The 13854-nt window shown below is 40.5% G+C and overlaps 1 protein-coding gene across 1 annotated transcript in view; it reads left to right on the top strand.

The window, feature by feature from the left end:
* The window catches only part of AHRR (aryl hydrocarbon receptor repressor), a 101628-nt gene that overhangs the window by 67288 nt on the left and 20486 nt on the right, over positions 1-13854 (top strand). Inside the window, exons 4-5 of the mRNA XM_067569844.1 lie at positions 12199-12288; positions 13445-13574. Of these exons, the coding sequence (XP_067425945.1) occupies positions 12199-12288; positions 13445-13574 (220 nt within the window). The remainder of the gene's footprint in view (positions 1-12198; positions 12289-13444; positions 13575-13854) is intronic.

The raw sequence follows: 13854 nt of genomic DNA, 5'->3' as shown, positions 1-13854 counted from the left end.
TGCCACCAAAGCTATATTTCAATTCCCCTTTTCTATTCACATGCTCCTCTTCTGCATCTATCTCAAACAAGAGTGTTCACCATACTAAAACCCACCATGGTTCACTTTTCACAACCACTTCCTGTTTCCGCTCTCATTTTACTTGAGCATCTTTGGAGACAATCCAGTCCAGAAACTAAGTCTAAACTCACCCCTTCCTCAAGTTTGGCTTCTTTAACTATAAGGTAATGAAGTTCTACTCCAACCTTATACTTAAGCTTTATAGCAGAGGCAGCAACTGCTATTGCTGCTTTCAGGATTCCTCTCTGGACTATTCATCTCCTCTATCTTATATCTAGATGGGCTAATAAGCCACCTGCCTCCCTGAGCCTGCATAACCCACTCTGCTCTCTCCCAGCAGAATCAACAGCTGCCAACAGGGAGGGTGTGTTTTATAAACTCTGCTTTCGAGCTACAAAGTCTTTTCTAGAACATTAAGACAGTACCCACAATCTTGCTTTCCTCAAACTCCATGACACCAGAAATTGTCCAGAAAAAGTGTTTGATGCTTCAGTACATGCTGTTGAATGCATATTATTAAGCAAAACATGGAGTATGTTGGTTTCTTTAAAAAAAAGAACCTTGCAGAATTCACAGGAGTGTAATGTACATTGATAATTACGCTATTTGAAAAAAAGCCAAAGCAGAGAATTTGCTACCAGAAATTAAAACATGTGGGGAAGCTGCAGTTCCGGAAATGCTGTAGAGCAGTGGTTTCCAACCTTTTTTCATTTGTGTACCCCTAAAAAATGTCAAATGGAGGTGCAGACCCCTATGGAAATCTTAGACAGTCTGTGGACACCTACAGTCCGCGGAGCACAGCTATAGAATATAGGCTATCACCAGTATCTAGTTTGAGATTCTGTGTCTAATAGCAAGATATTTCTGTCATTTACAATAGCTATCACTGTGCAGAAACTGATGGAAGCTGATTATGGATGAAACATTGACAGTTCCTGCTCATGGGCGTCGGGTGTAAGAGGCTTGGGGAGGCTAAGCCTCTCTAAACAGCCGCCGCCATCAGAAACTCCTGCTTGGCCCTGCCCCCAAGGCCCCGCCCTTGCTCCACCTCTTTCTGCCCCTGCTCTGCCTCCTCCTCCTGCCCCCTCTCCCCAAAGGAGCAAGCAGCAGGTTGCGGGGGGCTCAGGGAGGAGACAGAATGGGGGTGGGAAGAAGTGGAGCGAGAGCGGAGGAGCAATGTGGGAGTGGGGGTCTCATGGGAGGTAGCAAGCGGGAGTGGGGCCTGGGACAGAGCAGGGGTGGAATGTGGGTGGGACCTTGGGGAAGGAGGCAGTGCAGAGGCAGGCTTCAAGTGGAGCCAGCCTCCCCAAATTCAAGAAGCATGCGCTGCCTATGTTCCCACTCTTCAGGACTTGATTCACCTACATGTTAGAAACAATTCCAGAGAACTGCTACTTGTGTATACCTTCATTTTCTATACATGAGAAAAATGTTACATGAGACTCTTTTCAGATTTGAATTATTTTTGTGGAAGAGGATGGGTATACTCTCTAGCTGGGGTTTGTTATAGCAAATTTATTGAACAATCAGTGTATTACGCTGTGAGTTATCCACTGAGGGTTTCATTTTTTATATTGGACAAATTATTGAGAAGAAGGTTGAAACACTGAGACTAGCTACAGAACAATTAAAGTATGAAATTAAAATAACTTATTGCCCCTAGTTTTTCTTCCACCTGCAAATAATACCTGCTTCTGAGAAACTCAAAACAGAAAGTACACAAATTATTATAGAGATTATTTCTTTGTTTCAGATATTATAGTTTTAGTGTAGGCATAGTATTTGTGACAGAGCAAATACTGTGAGAATTGAACCTTTCCTTACCTTTCAAAATTTTAAGAGATGACAATGAAGTATAACACTGATTATGGGGTTTCATTCTTGGAAAAGCTCATGTTAATTTGTATGCCATCATCCTGATTATGAATAGAGCCCTGCAAATCTGCAGATATCCGATTTATATCCGCTGACCATTTTTGCAGATCGCGGATGGATGCGGATCCAAATTTTATTTTTAAAGCCCTGCAAATCCGTGGATATTTGAGGATCATTTTTGTGGATCGCGGATCACATGTGGATACAAATTTTGTATTCACACAGGTTTCTAATTATAAAGAAGTAATAAGAAGAGTGCATGCAAAACTGTGTCAAACTTTAAAGTGCATTTATGATAACTGCATGGGTAAATGAGTTGTTAGATATCCAAATAGTCGTTTGCACATCCAGTTACTATGATTATGCATGCAATCATGATAAGCTTTATTCTTTTCAAATGCCTCATAACAGTATTACAAAGGTATAATCATGAACTATAATATCAAACCTAACTGTATAAGTGTGATGTTTTGGGGATCACCCAGTAAGGGGTTCTGTCACAGCCTGCCCTGTAATCTTGGGGTGGCTTAATGCTGTGCTGCTTTGGTTCAGAGCCCTGACACCAGTAGCCTGCCCACAAGCGCAAGATCTCACCCTGGTTTCCACCACCCTAGTTACGTCTCGCAGGGTGACACCAATACCCCTTCCAGTCCCAAGTCTCCCCAAATCCGCCCTTCCCGAGTTCTTAAGTACCAGATACTCAAACTGTTTCCCTCTCGTTCATCACCACAGAAGAGATGAAACCACCCCCAAACACTCGCTTACTTTGGGATTCACATTCCACAGTTTGCACACTAGAGACCTGCTTGAAGTAAAAATAAATCAAAACTTTATTTAATAGAAAAATCACAGATGTAAAGATAAAATATTAAGGATTAATAATATATGTTACACAGAAAATAAACATAAAGATGCAAACTCATGCTTGCCACTTCCAAATGTTATAGACTCCCTTTTCTAATACAAGTTATGTATTGCCTCTGAACAGTTTCCCAGTGTATCCCTAATGAGAGAGGGAGCCTGTGTTCACGAACAGCACCTGCCAAGTGACTGTCCTTCAGCTTATGGATGCTCTTCAGCTCAAAACTTCAATTTTTAAGGATTTTTAGGGTTTCCTCCTCAGTTACTATTTATATTCAAATTGAAGAAAATTCACTCTTTTTAGTTTTCCAAGGCAGAGATTTTCTTTTCAATTTCAAGTTGTGTCAATGTCTTTCCATTAACTCTAATGGTCTACCATTGTTTTGAATCTGGTTTTGTGTAAACAGCTGTTTTGGGAGGTGTCCCTTCTTGTCTGATGGCTTCTCCACCCTGTTGCACCACACTTACAATTTAAAAATCATTCATAATCATAATCTTTATACATATCTCGAAGTGACTATTCTGTTCAGTGCATTACAAGCTTTCATTTAAGAGACCTTACTTGGTATATTTTTATAGTACAATTACAATCAGTTGATTTAACTACTTATATTTGGGGTTTAAACCTTCTGTTGTTCCCTTGGCATGTCTGGACCCTGACTGTCATAATAATGTTAACTGTTATCCAGTAGAGCACCTACATTCACTTCCTATAATAAATCATGAGTAATTCTTAACACAAAGAGAAGAATCACATTCTCACAGTTAAACCACAAAACAAGTTGCTCTACAAAGCAAAAATTTGTTGGAGCAATAAATCGCACCTAACTAAATGTACCATTTAACCAATTCATACTGGAGTATTTGAAATCACTTATCAAATATTTTTGTATCAATAAGTTTAACAATTTCCTTACTCTTTTGCTAACCTACTGAAATATTTATTCTTGCTTTGTTGTGGGAGCCTGTCGCATAATTTACATTCCCATTTCCAATATCTGGTATTTGTAATCCAATACTGTAGGTTCCATCCCTTGGCCATCTACACAATGGAATTTATCTGTTTCTAGAGTGTACCATAGTGTTACACTGCTACAAAGGTTACAAGGTATTTCAAATCAGTCTGAGTATAGAGCTTATTCTCAACCCTATCTTTGGTAGAGTGGTTGGTTGTACTGTGTATGGCCAAAAGGTGTCAGCCCCACTGTGCCAGGCAATGTACATACATAATAAGAAGATAGCCCCTTCTCCAAATTGTTGATGAGTATTAAGTTAGCTCAGTTTATTTCAGAAGCTCATGCTGAGTGGGGATATGTAAGGAGAGGAAGGGCAATGGTTGGTATCTATGGTTTGTACACCAAGCCATCAGTGGTATTTTCCAGTTATTTATTTGTATGGATAAAAAGGCAAAGTTATTTTTAGTTGTGACTCTAGTCTTTATTACAAGTATCTTAAAATAAATATAGCTAATGTTTAACATTTGTTTATATATGTGCACACACACCAACCCCATGTAATGACCAGGGAGTGGACAGTCATGGCTAGTGGTCAGAGCAGGAGTCAAACCTAATGAGCAGAGCAGAGGGTCAAAACCAAAGACAGCATCAGGTACCAGGCTGAAGGGCAGAGCTGGAAACAAAGTCAGGGTAAGGTAGAGGACAGGAGCTTGGAGTAGGGTAGGACACTAGGAACTGGAAGTAGATAGGAGTCTGGGATGGAGGACAGGAACCAGGAGCAGGCGGGGAAGCAGGGCTCAGATAAGTAGGAGGGCCTGGTAGGATTGCCATCCATCTGATTTTCACCCAGCTAGTCTGGGTTTTGGCTTGTGTGTCCAGGTGCCATTTGACAAGCCCTGATGTCCAGTTTTTTTTATCTAAGGCATGGCAGCCACCACTGCCTCCAGGGATAGGCTGCTCGAGTGGCTTGTGGTGGCACATGCTGTGCAGGGGCGGGGTCTGGGGGAAGAGGTGGAGAATGGGCGGGATCTGGGGGAAGAGGCGGAGAAGGGACAGGGCCTCAAGGGAAGAAGTAGAGAGAGGCGGGGCCTCGGGGAAAGAGGTGAGGTGGGGCGGGGCCATGGGGGAAGAGGTCGGCAGAGGCGTGGCCTCGAGGGTCTGATTACCAGTCATTAGAAAAGTGGCAACTCTAAGGGGTCCATAGTCGCAGCCAGCCAAGGATTCCTCTAGTTGCTTACACATATTCCAGTTGTTACTTCCTAGTTTATATAGTATTCCTTAGTCAATTGGGGAGGGAGGGGGACTGGATATTTTCCCCCAATCAGGAGCTTTGGGGGCAGGGCCCTCTGTGAGCTAGCCCTTCCCTAGTTACTCAGGTGAACTGCTGGGTGACACTTGTAGCCTGATTGCTGCCTGTGGACCCATGGGCCCAGGTTTGAGGCATATGATCCCTCACACCCCACTCCCTCTGTGACCTAATCTATTTTTGTGGAAGTTTGTAACTAGGGATCACCAAAGGCCATTGATTTATATTTTCCTACCACATTTCCAAGATGCCTATCGTATCTATTCCCTCTTGTCAAGCTATCACATTCCATCTCCCTTACTGAATACAGACATAAAATAATACACACAAATAAATATTTCTGAAGTTAATCCAATTCCCTTGTGATAGTGATGTGATGGCAAAACATGGGATAAATGAAAAAACTTTGCAAGCTAAATTTTTCCTGGTCCTCTCTCACTTCTAGATGGCACAGGTCTCCTATCAAAAGTAAATGTGAGGCCCAGGGTCCAAACTCTTCCCCAACTGCATTAGTGCAAGAGATGGCTGAGGGTCAGCACTGACTGACCTTGCTCTGGATAGCATTGAATGGACTTGGTCCTCTAACCTTCTAAGTACCACAACTCTTCTTGAGGATCTGAGAAGTAGTAGGTGGACTTGAATCAGATAGGAAGGAACATGGATTTGGTTTTATCTGGAGAAAAGAGAAGGTAGCATAGAATGAGTGAGAATACATGTTTTTTCCTGTGCTAAAATTCAACTTTTGCAGGAGTAAATTCACCCTAGAAAGTTTTCCCTGCTCAAACCAGCTGGTGTGCAATTTTTTTCCTTGTTCAAATCCATTGGCATGCAAAGTTTTGCCTCTGAAAAGAGCTCCCATATACAGTATTCCTTGTCCATGGGATTCACCCATAAAGCCTTCCATGTGCAAAGGGTTCAGACATACAAAAACACAGTGACAAAAGTATTATCCATAAACACTTCCTATCTCTGTTGGCTACAATGATGAAAATGCATGTCTGCTTTTTTTTTTTTTTTTTTTTTTTGATGCTAGCTTTTAGTCTCCTTTGTTTTCCAATACACAAGGCTGTGATGGAAACTATTTATGAAGAGCACAATTCTGCAACCTCTAATCATACAGAGCAGTGCTTACTCGCTTAAGTAGCGGCTTTGAAGTAACTTTGTCGATGCAATGTATGTACACAAATCTATGGAGTGCTATGAATTATCCTACTAATCTGGCAAAGGGCATGCTCTGATGTCACTAGATACAGTAGTGTATCTCTGAATAGTCATTTTGTGTTTCAGTGTGATATCAGAGGTCTAATGACAATTTTTCTGGCTTGTAAAGAGCATCTTAATTAAGAATTATAAAATGATTTTTGTGCAGGGTAATTGTGAATTTTTAAAAACACTAGAGGAAAGGAACAATTATGGGACAAATTAAAAAGGCTCTCTGTATCTTCCTAGTAGTATTCTTAAGTAGACATCATTATGAAGAAAGTTAGGAACGAGTGTACCACATACAGAAGCTTATTATTCAGATCAGCAAAGAATTACCCCACCCTATATGTGGTGCAAAGATCATCAACAGACTGCTAAATGAAATAAGCCCTAGATAAACTGAAAGCCATTTGACTCTGGAAATTTAGTATCCATGTTGCGTGACTTGAAAATCTGTTCTGAGCAAGGCATGGCTGCAGGCCTTGACTGTTGTACTTTAGTAACCATAGCAACATGGTCTCTGGAGATCACAATGCTAGTGAATTTTCCTTTATTTCAAGGAAGAGTAATAAGAGAAATGTGGCTTGGAACTGATCTTTTTTTTTTATTTTTACTATGCCATGACCTTGACCAAAATACCTTTGAAGTATTTGCTGGCTGATTCTCTGTTATGGGACCAGAAAACACATCAGGATATATAAAGGATCTTGCCAAAGGAAGTCCTATTTTCCTCAAATATTTGTCTTCATTCCCAGGGAGAACCTCTTTATTAATAATGTTTTTAAAACCTCGTAATGGAAGAGCTACTGTGGGCACCAAAGTAATAGCGAACTTGTTTTGAATTGACATATTAATCGTTTTTTGTTTAAGTAGCAGGTGCAAGTTTTCGTGAGTACATAATTGGATATACGTATTTTTAGAAAGAATACAGCTCACAGTTTGACACCAAGCCCTTTTTTCCATTCAGAAAAAAAGTTATTTAATTTTTCATGTACAATGTAAGAAACATGAGTTTCTTAAACAAACAAAACCAAACACAAACAAACAAGTGTTTGCAGTACATAGTTAAGTCTGTCTCACATGTTTCAAGTTTTATCCTGGATCAGAAATTCCATCTGTCATTGAATCCATATGGTTTACCAAATGGCATTTTACAATCATTTATTTTAACAGCTTAGCCACTAAAGTAGCATTTAGTTGTGACTACTCAAATTTCTACTAAGAAACCTTTTGAAAAAGTAAATACTCAAGCAAGTGAACTATTATTGATAAAACACTATTTATTAGTATGTAGTAAGCACAGCTTGGACACAGAATTGCAGAATGAAGATCTTTGAACATTTCTCTATTCTCTAAAATCTAAGATCCAGACTGTAGCTCTTCCTACACTTCCACACACTCCTGTAATATGGCCCCTTACTCCCCTGTGCCAGTTACCTATACTTTGGGTAGCTGCAAGAGAGCTATGTAGTTTCCATACAGCTACTACATCCCCTACACCACACATGTAGATAAGAGCAGGCAAGATGGGGCAGGGAATGGACATAGCTCCAACATTGCAGCTTGTGCTAGGGGATGTACATACTGAGCCAGATATAGCGCTATAAGTCACCATCTGTAGAGCAAGGGGGTAATGAAAGCAGATTCCTGGTCTGCTTCTGGGGTAGCACAACCATGCGCTTCCCGGTACATCTGTACTGAGTCCTCTCTGCTATGGATAATGTGTCTTCTTATCGAGTAGTGTTTTAAGATACCCCTATTGCTATTGCTTTCATAACTGCATTGGTCGTTGGGCCATCATCGTTGATGAACGGTCACCCAATTGTCCCCATACCTGACGACTGTGTGTCAGTAGTCTCCAGGAAGTCCATTTCTGTCCACTCTTTTATGTCATCAGTTCATCTCTTCTTCTGCCTGTCTCTTCTTCTCTTCCCCTGTACTGTTCCTTGGAGGATGATCTTGGATAGGCCAGATGATCTTGTTACATGACCATACCACTTCAGCTTGTGCTTCTTCCGGTTGTCAGGAGATCCTCATATGACCCAGCACATTGGGTGATGATGTTACGACCTCTTCATTAGTGACATGGTCAAGGTAGAAGATGCCCAAGATTTTATGGAAGTATCTCATCTCCACTACTTCTATTTTCCGTTCAGGTTCTGCTGTAAGGGTCCATGTCTCGCACAAATACAAAAAAACAGAGATGACCAGTGTGTGCAGAAGTTTCAGTTTGGACTTCAGGGAGATGTTCTTGTTCCTCCAAATTGGCTTTAATTTTGCCAGTTCTGCTGTTGTTTGTGCAGTTCTTGCCAAAATTTCTGCCTTTGATTCCTCGTTGGTGATGATTGCCCCCAGATACTTGAACTGTTTCACTGTCTCCAGCTCTTGTCCACTGACAGTGATGTGTGAGTTGATCCCATCATGTTTGTTTGTCATCAGCTTGGTTTTCTCTGCATTAATTTCCATGCCATACTTTGCAGAGGTTTCATCCAATCATTTCACAAGGTTAGCAAGTTCTTCTTCACTACCTGCTAGGCCGCCAATGTCATCAGCGAATCGAAGATTTGAGATTGTTCACCCCCCCCAATTCTGACTGTGCATATGTGATCTTCTAGGGCATCAGTTGTTATGCGCTCCAAGTAGATGTTAAACAGTGTGGGCAAAAGAGGGCAGCCTTGCCAGACTCCATCAGTGGTGTAAAACTCTCTTATTGTGCCATTGATGAGAACTGCACTTTTAAGATAACATTTTTAAAAAGCAGCCAAGGACAAGGACATGGACATTAGTTTTGAAGTTTTGCTCCATACTCAGCTGTTTTTTTAATTAGTGTGGATTGTGCTGCAGGTTTCCCAACTATTGTAAGATTTTTGTAACGTGAATCTTGAGTTAATCACAAATAACTTTGTTAAGGTGGAATTAAGGTTGCTACTGCACAACAGTGCCTTCCAATTCCTGTGCTTTTCTGGAACACGGGACATCAAAACCCCAGACTCAAACATTAGGAAACCAGGAGATACTCAGTTAAGGTCTCCCCACTTAAACTAGAAAAGAAGGTAGGTGTTACAAGAAAGAAAAACCAGGAGCAATTGCAACCTCCACATATCTCCCCTACTTCCCTGCTCTGTTCCATCTCTACCTAAATATACACATCCTTGAATTCCACTCTTGAACCTCCCTCCACTACATCAGTCCCTATCCCCATGAACACCTCTTCCAACCTCCCCATCTCTCTTATACACACACACGCATGCACGCACCCCTTTTCCCTCCCACATTTCTCTAACCTCTCCCTACACATACACACGCTCACTTGGTCTCCCCCTTCACACAAACCCTTCCTACTGCTCTGACCACACTCCAGCTCTTTGAAATATTAGCAGTAGCTTTTCTATATTTCACAGCTGTGGAGTGAGTTGGAAATCAGTTCTGCATTTTTAAAGTAGACTTTAGTCTCTTGTGAAGTATGGTGCAGGGCCTATATGTGGCAATATACTGAGCGCAGAACATCCCTTTATAATTTGAGTAGCAATTTCTTGATCCATAAGAACAGTGTTTGACAAAATTCCTACAAGGTAAGTCCACTACCATCTAGGGGGGCTGAGTATCCTCATCTTCCTTGGAAGCCAAAAAAACTGGGTGCTCAGTGCCTTGTAGTATCAGGCCCTATGTTCATTTTCATAATCACTCTAGGTCTCGTATATACTTTCCCAGATGTGGGCTGGCAAATTACCTTGTTTTTCTTGAGGCAGATGGCAAGGTCATCATTTCTAGCTGCCTCAGCTAATGAATAATTGATGACCTGGAGGTTCTTTGCTGTGTTCACGTTAAGAATATAGTTACCTGCATAAAGGAGCTCACATAAATGCTCCATTTACCTTTGTGGAGGTTTTTAGTCTGGAGATTTTAGTTAAAGAGCCTGCCAGATGTTTAAAATGTAATAAAATTCCTGACATCACATCACTGGTGGTTTCATTGTTGCAAAGAAGAATCCAAAGAGACAAGATGCCAAAAATCCTTTCTTGTCTCCATTTGATATTGTAAATGGATATGACAGAATACCATCCTCAGAGATCCTCAGAATACCATCACTCTGTGCACAGTGAAAGGCACAAATGGGAGAAAGTAAGAGTCCTGACACACCCTCTTACATTTAATGTGTCATTGGATCATCTAGACTCTAGAGCCTTGTTTGCACTAGAAAATAGCATCATTTCAGCAATTGGTTTTGCAGGAAGAATAGCCATGGAGAAACTAGTGATCAGCACCAGTTCAGCTAGCCAGAGGTAATGCCTGTTCTGAGCAGGGGTTAACTCAAGTTGCCTAAATTGGTGCTGACCGCAGTTTGTACTGGTCTGCACTTACAGCTAACCCCTGGCCAGCACCAGTTTAGCTAAATCAATTGCAGAAACAGTGCTATTTTCTAACATAGACAAGGCCCTAAGGACTTTCTGCTGGACCTCTCTCTAGTTACCCATTTCACACATCATGGGTTCCTTAAGACACAGTGCATCCTGGAGTGTGTAGCCAGACAGGGCCAGATTTTTCAAAGGTGCTCAGCACCTACAGTTGGGGTCAAATGTTCAGAGGAGTTCAGCATGTTGAGTGCTGGCCTCTTTTTAAATTCTGGTCATAAATGTCACAAAGGGAACTGTTGGGTGCTGAGCACTCTTAAGAATTTCCCCCAGAACTGAGCTCTTGAAAACCTACCTCTTGCAGTCCCACAGTGCATGAGAATTAATATATCTGTCTGCTGTCATGTTCATATTTTCAATATGAATTTTCAGTTTGAGGGAAGGGGGAATGATGATAGCAGTATCATATATATACACAACTTTAATCTCAAACAATCCCAGTGCTTTTTACAAATTGATATATAAACTATATGCATGGATTAGTTAATCCACCTCTGAAATACAGTTCCTCTATGGTGAAAAAGTGTCCTAGGGTTCTGGGGTAGGGGTAGGTAGGTAAAATTAGACAAATCTAGATTAGGAATGACCATTGTTAACATTTGTGTAATGTACTTCATTTATATCTGTTCTTATTTGTGTACTTGGCTTGTTGCTTATATTACCTGGCATAAGATTATTACTCTATATATATTGTCTTCTTGACTACGTATTGGTTTATGATATCATATATGATAGATATGTAATGGTTGACAAGTAATTTGCTCATATCATTAACCTTCCAGTTATATGAATTAGTAGTATTCCAAGTATCATAAAGAATAACCATATTGTAGTTACATTTTAATTAGTCTCTGTATTAAGTGTAACCAAAAAAGATAAAATTAAAAAAAGGAAAGAGAGCACGTTCCATGTCATTATCCACTATGTCATTCTAGGGAAGAAGAATGCTCTTGTTGAAAAATTATGGAAACTACCACAATGTATGGGGGAGGGGAATATTTAAAATAGTATCTTTGCATTGTGATAGGCGGTGGGAAGCAAATTTAGTATCAGACTTTGTATTAAGGCCTTAGGACTGAAATAATTAAAATCCCACTATTGCTAACCAGAGGTTACATATTTCTGGCAATGCAGACGTGATGTTCAAAACCTCTGAGCTATTTAAATGCCGAATTATATTTGAAACTATTAGAGTCTCATGTTGATACGCAGGAATTTAATTCTGAATTATGAAAACTGAATCCCATATATCAAAATGAGAAGATACAGCCATGTGTTATTTTTCTTCAGAATTTGATAAATAATAATTGATTAGCCCGTCATTGTATAGGCACACAGTCTTCTCCTTTTGCACAGAGTAGCAACTTTACATCAGTGTCCTATAGATATCAATGGAACTACTAGGAAAGAAAAGCTTAGAAAATATGTTAATGAACCTGATGCCAATTTTACTTCTTGTGTGTGAGCAAAATAGTCTTTTGTTGATTTTTTTATTTTATTCTTTATTTTATCTCCCCTCTTCTAGTCACTGAATGGCTTTGCTTTGGTGGTGAGTTCAGATGGAATGATATTTTATGCATCATCAACTATTGTGGACTATCTAGGTTTTCATCAGGTAAATATATATTAAAAGTATTTAGAATGCTTAATGTTGTACAATTTATAATGGCTTTCTTGCTGTCATTTCTTTTGATAAGCTCTCTAAAATCATGTTCTGTACACTGTTTTGACATGTGCCTTTACAGTTGATTAGATATAAACTATAAATGGAATCAAGGTATATTTATGATGCCATTTCAGACTAGGATATTGTACTGTAATTTTCCTATTTTTTTGAGAATTCAGATGAAAGTGTATTCTATGTAACATTCCAGGAGACATTCTGAGCTACTCTTTTATTGTGAATCTTTGGTTTAAAAAGACATGAAATGTTATACATGTAGAGTATATCCCTAATGCTTATTACTGTAATTTATCCCTTAAATTTCACATTCAGACAGGCCCACTGACAGCAATTCCGGGCCCCAGGGCAGAACAATCAATGGCCCCCTCAGAAAGGGATGGCTGAGGTCTGAGTGGGCTTCCATCAGAAGTTGTTACTTATTTATTATGTGCCATGCAGGTTCCTGGGGGGCTGAGAAGGCGGTAACTGCTACTCAGCTTCCTGGCCCTTGGACTGCCCAGGGACATATCTGAGGAACTCGGGAAGCTGAGTAGCAGATACCACCTCCTCAGCCTGCCCAGGAACCTGCACAGTGCATAATAAATAAGCTCGTCTTGAGGGAGGGGTAGAGAGCGCAAGCAGCGGGGACTCGTGGGAAGGAGGGTGTGTGGAGGAGAGGAAGATATATATCTATCCTCCCATCCACCCGGGCCCTTTGAAATCACTGGGCTCCATGGTAATTATCCCCCGTACCCCTCTTCTCCCTCCCCTCCCCCCCGTCGCCAGGCCTGCATTCAGAACAAGCATATCTGTAATAAATGCAAAAACTACTTTAATGCAACATTGACGACATTGTACATGCATTGTACATGCATAAAAGCCAGGAAATTAATGATTAAGGCTAAAAAGATCCTCACTAGAATATTGTAGTTTAAAACAAAAAGTAAACGTGTGAAAGTCAAGAAATTCAGAAATAACATTCCTCAAGCAATCTTAGCTCTGACCCAATGTCCACACCAACCCTCCACCTAATGGGGATACCATAGATAATGACAGCCCCTACCCAAAGAACTTAAAGTATAAACATTGCTTATTGTAATTATTTCAGACTGATGTAATGCACCAAAATATATATGATTACATTCATGTGGATGATCGCCAGGATTTCTGTAGACAGCTGCACTGGGCCATGAATCCTCCACAATTGGTGTCTGGACAACAATTACAGACCGAAACAGGTGGGTTTGCATAATATTCATTAAAGATATAGGAATGGCCATAGTGAATTCTGATCAGTGATCCATCTAGTCCAGCAACCTGACTCCGATAGTGACTAGTGCCAGATCCCTCAAAGCAAGGTGCAGAAACCTCAGAGTGGGCAGTTACAGCATGATCAGCCGATGGGGGGATGTTTCTTCCTAACTCTTGACTGTTAGAAAATGGTTTATGCCTAAAAGCGTGAGAGTTTACGTTACTTTTATTTTTTTCCTATCTAATATAGCTGTACATGTTCTCATT

This window comes from Emydura macquarii, unplaced genomic scaffold (genome assembly GCF_026122565.2).
Source record: "Emydura macquarii macquarii isolate MOO-44397 ecotype Brisbane River unplaced genomic scaffold, CSIRO-AGI_Emac_v2 contig_2948, whole genome shotgun sequence".
In the NCBI taxonomy this organism is placed as follows: Eukaryota; Metazoa; Chordata; order Testudines; family Chelidae; genus Emydura; species Emydura macquarii.
The sequence above is the reverse complement of the archived record's forward strand: the minus strand, read 5'-3'. Positions and strand labels throughout refer to the sequence as shown.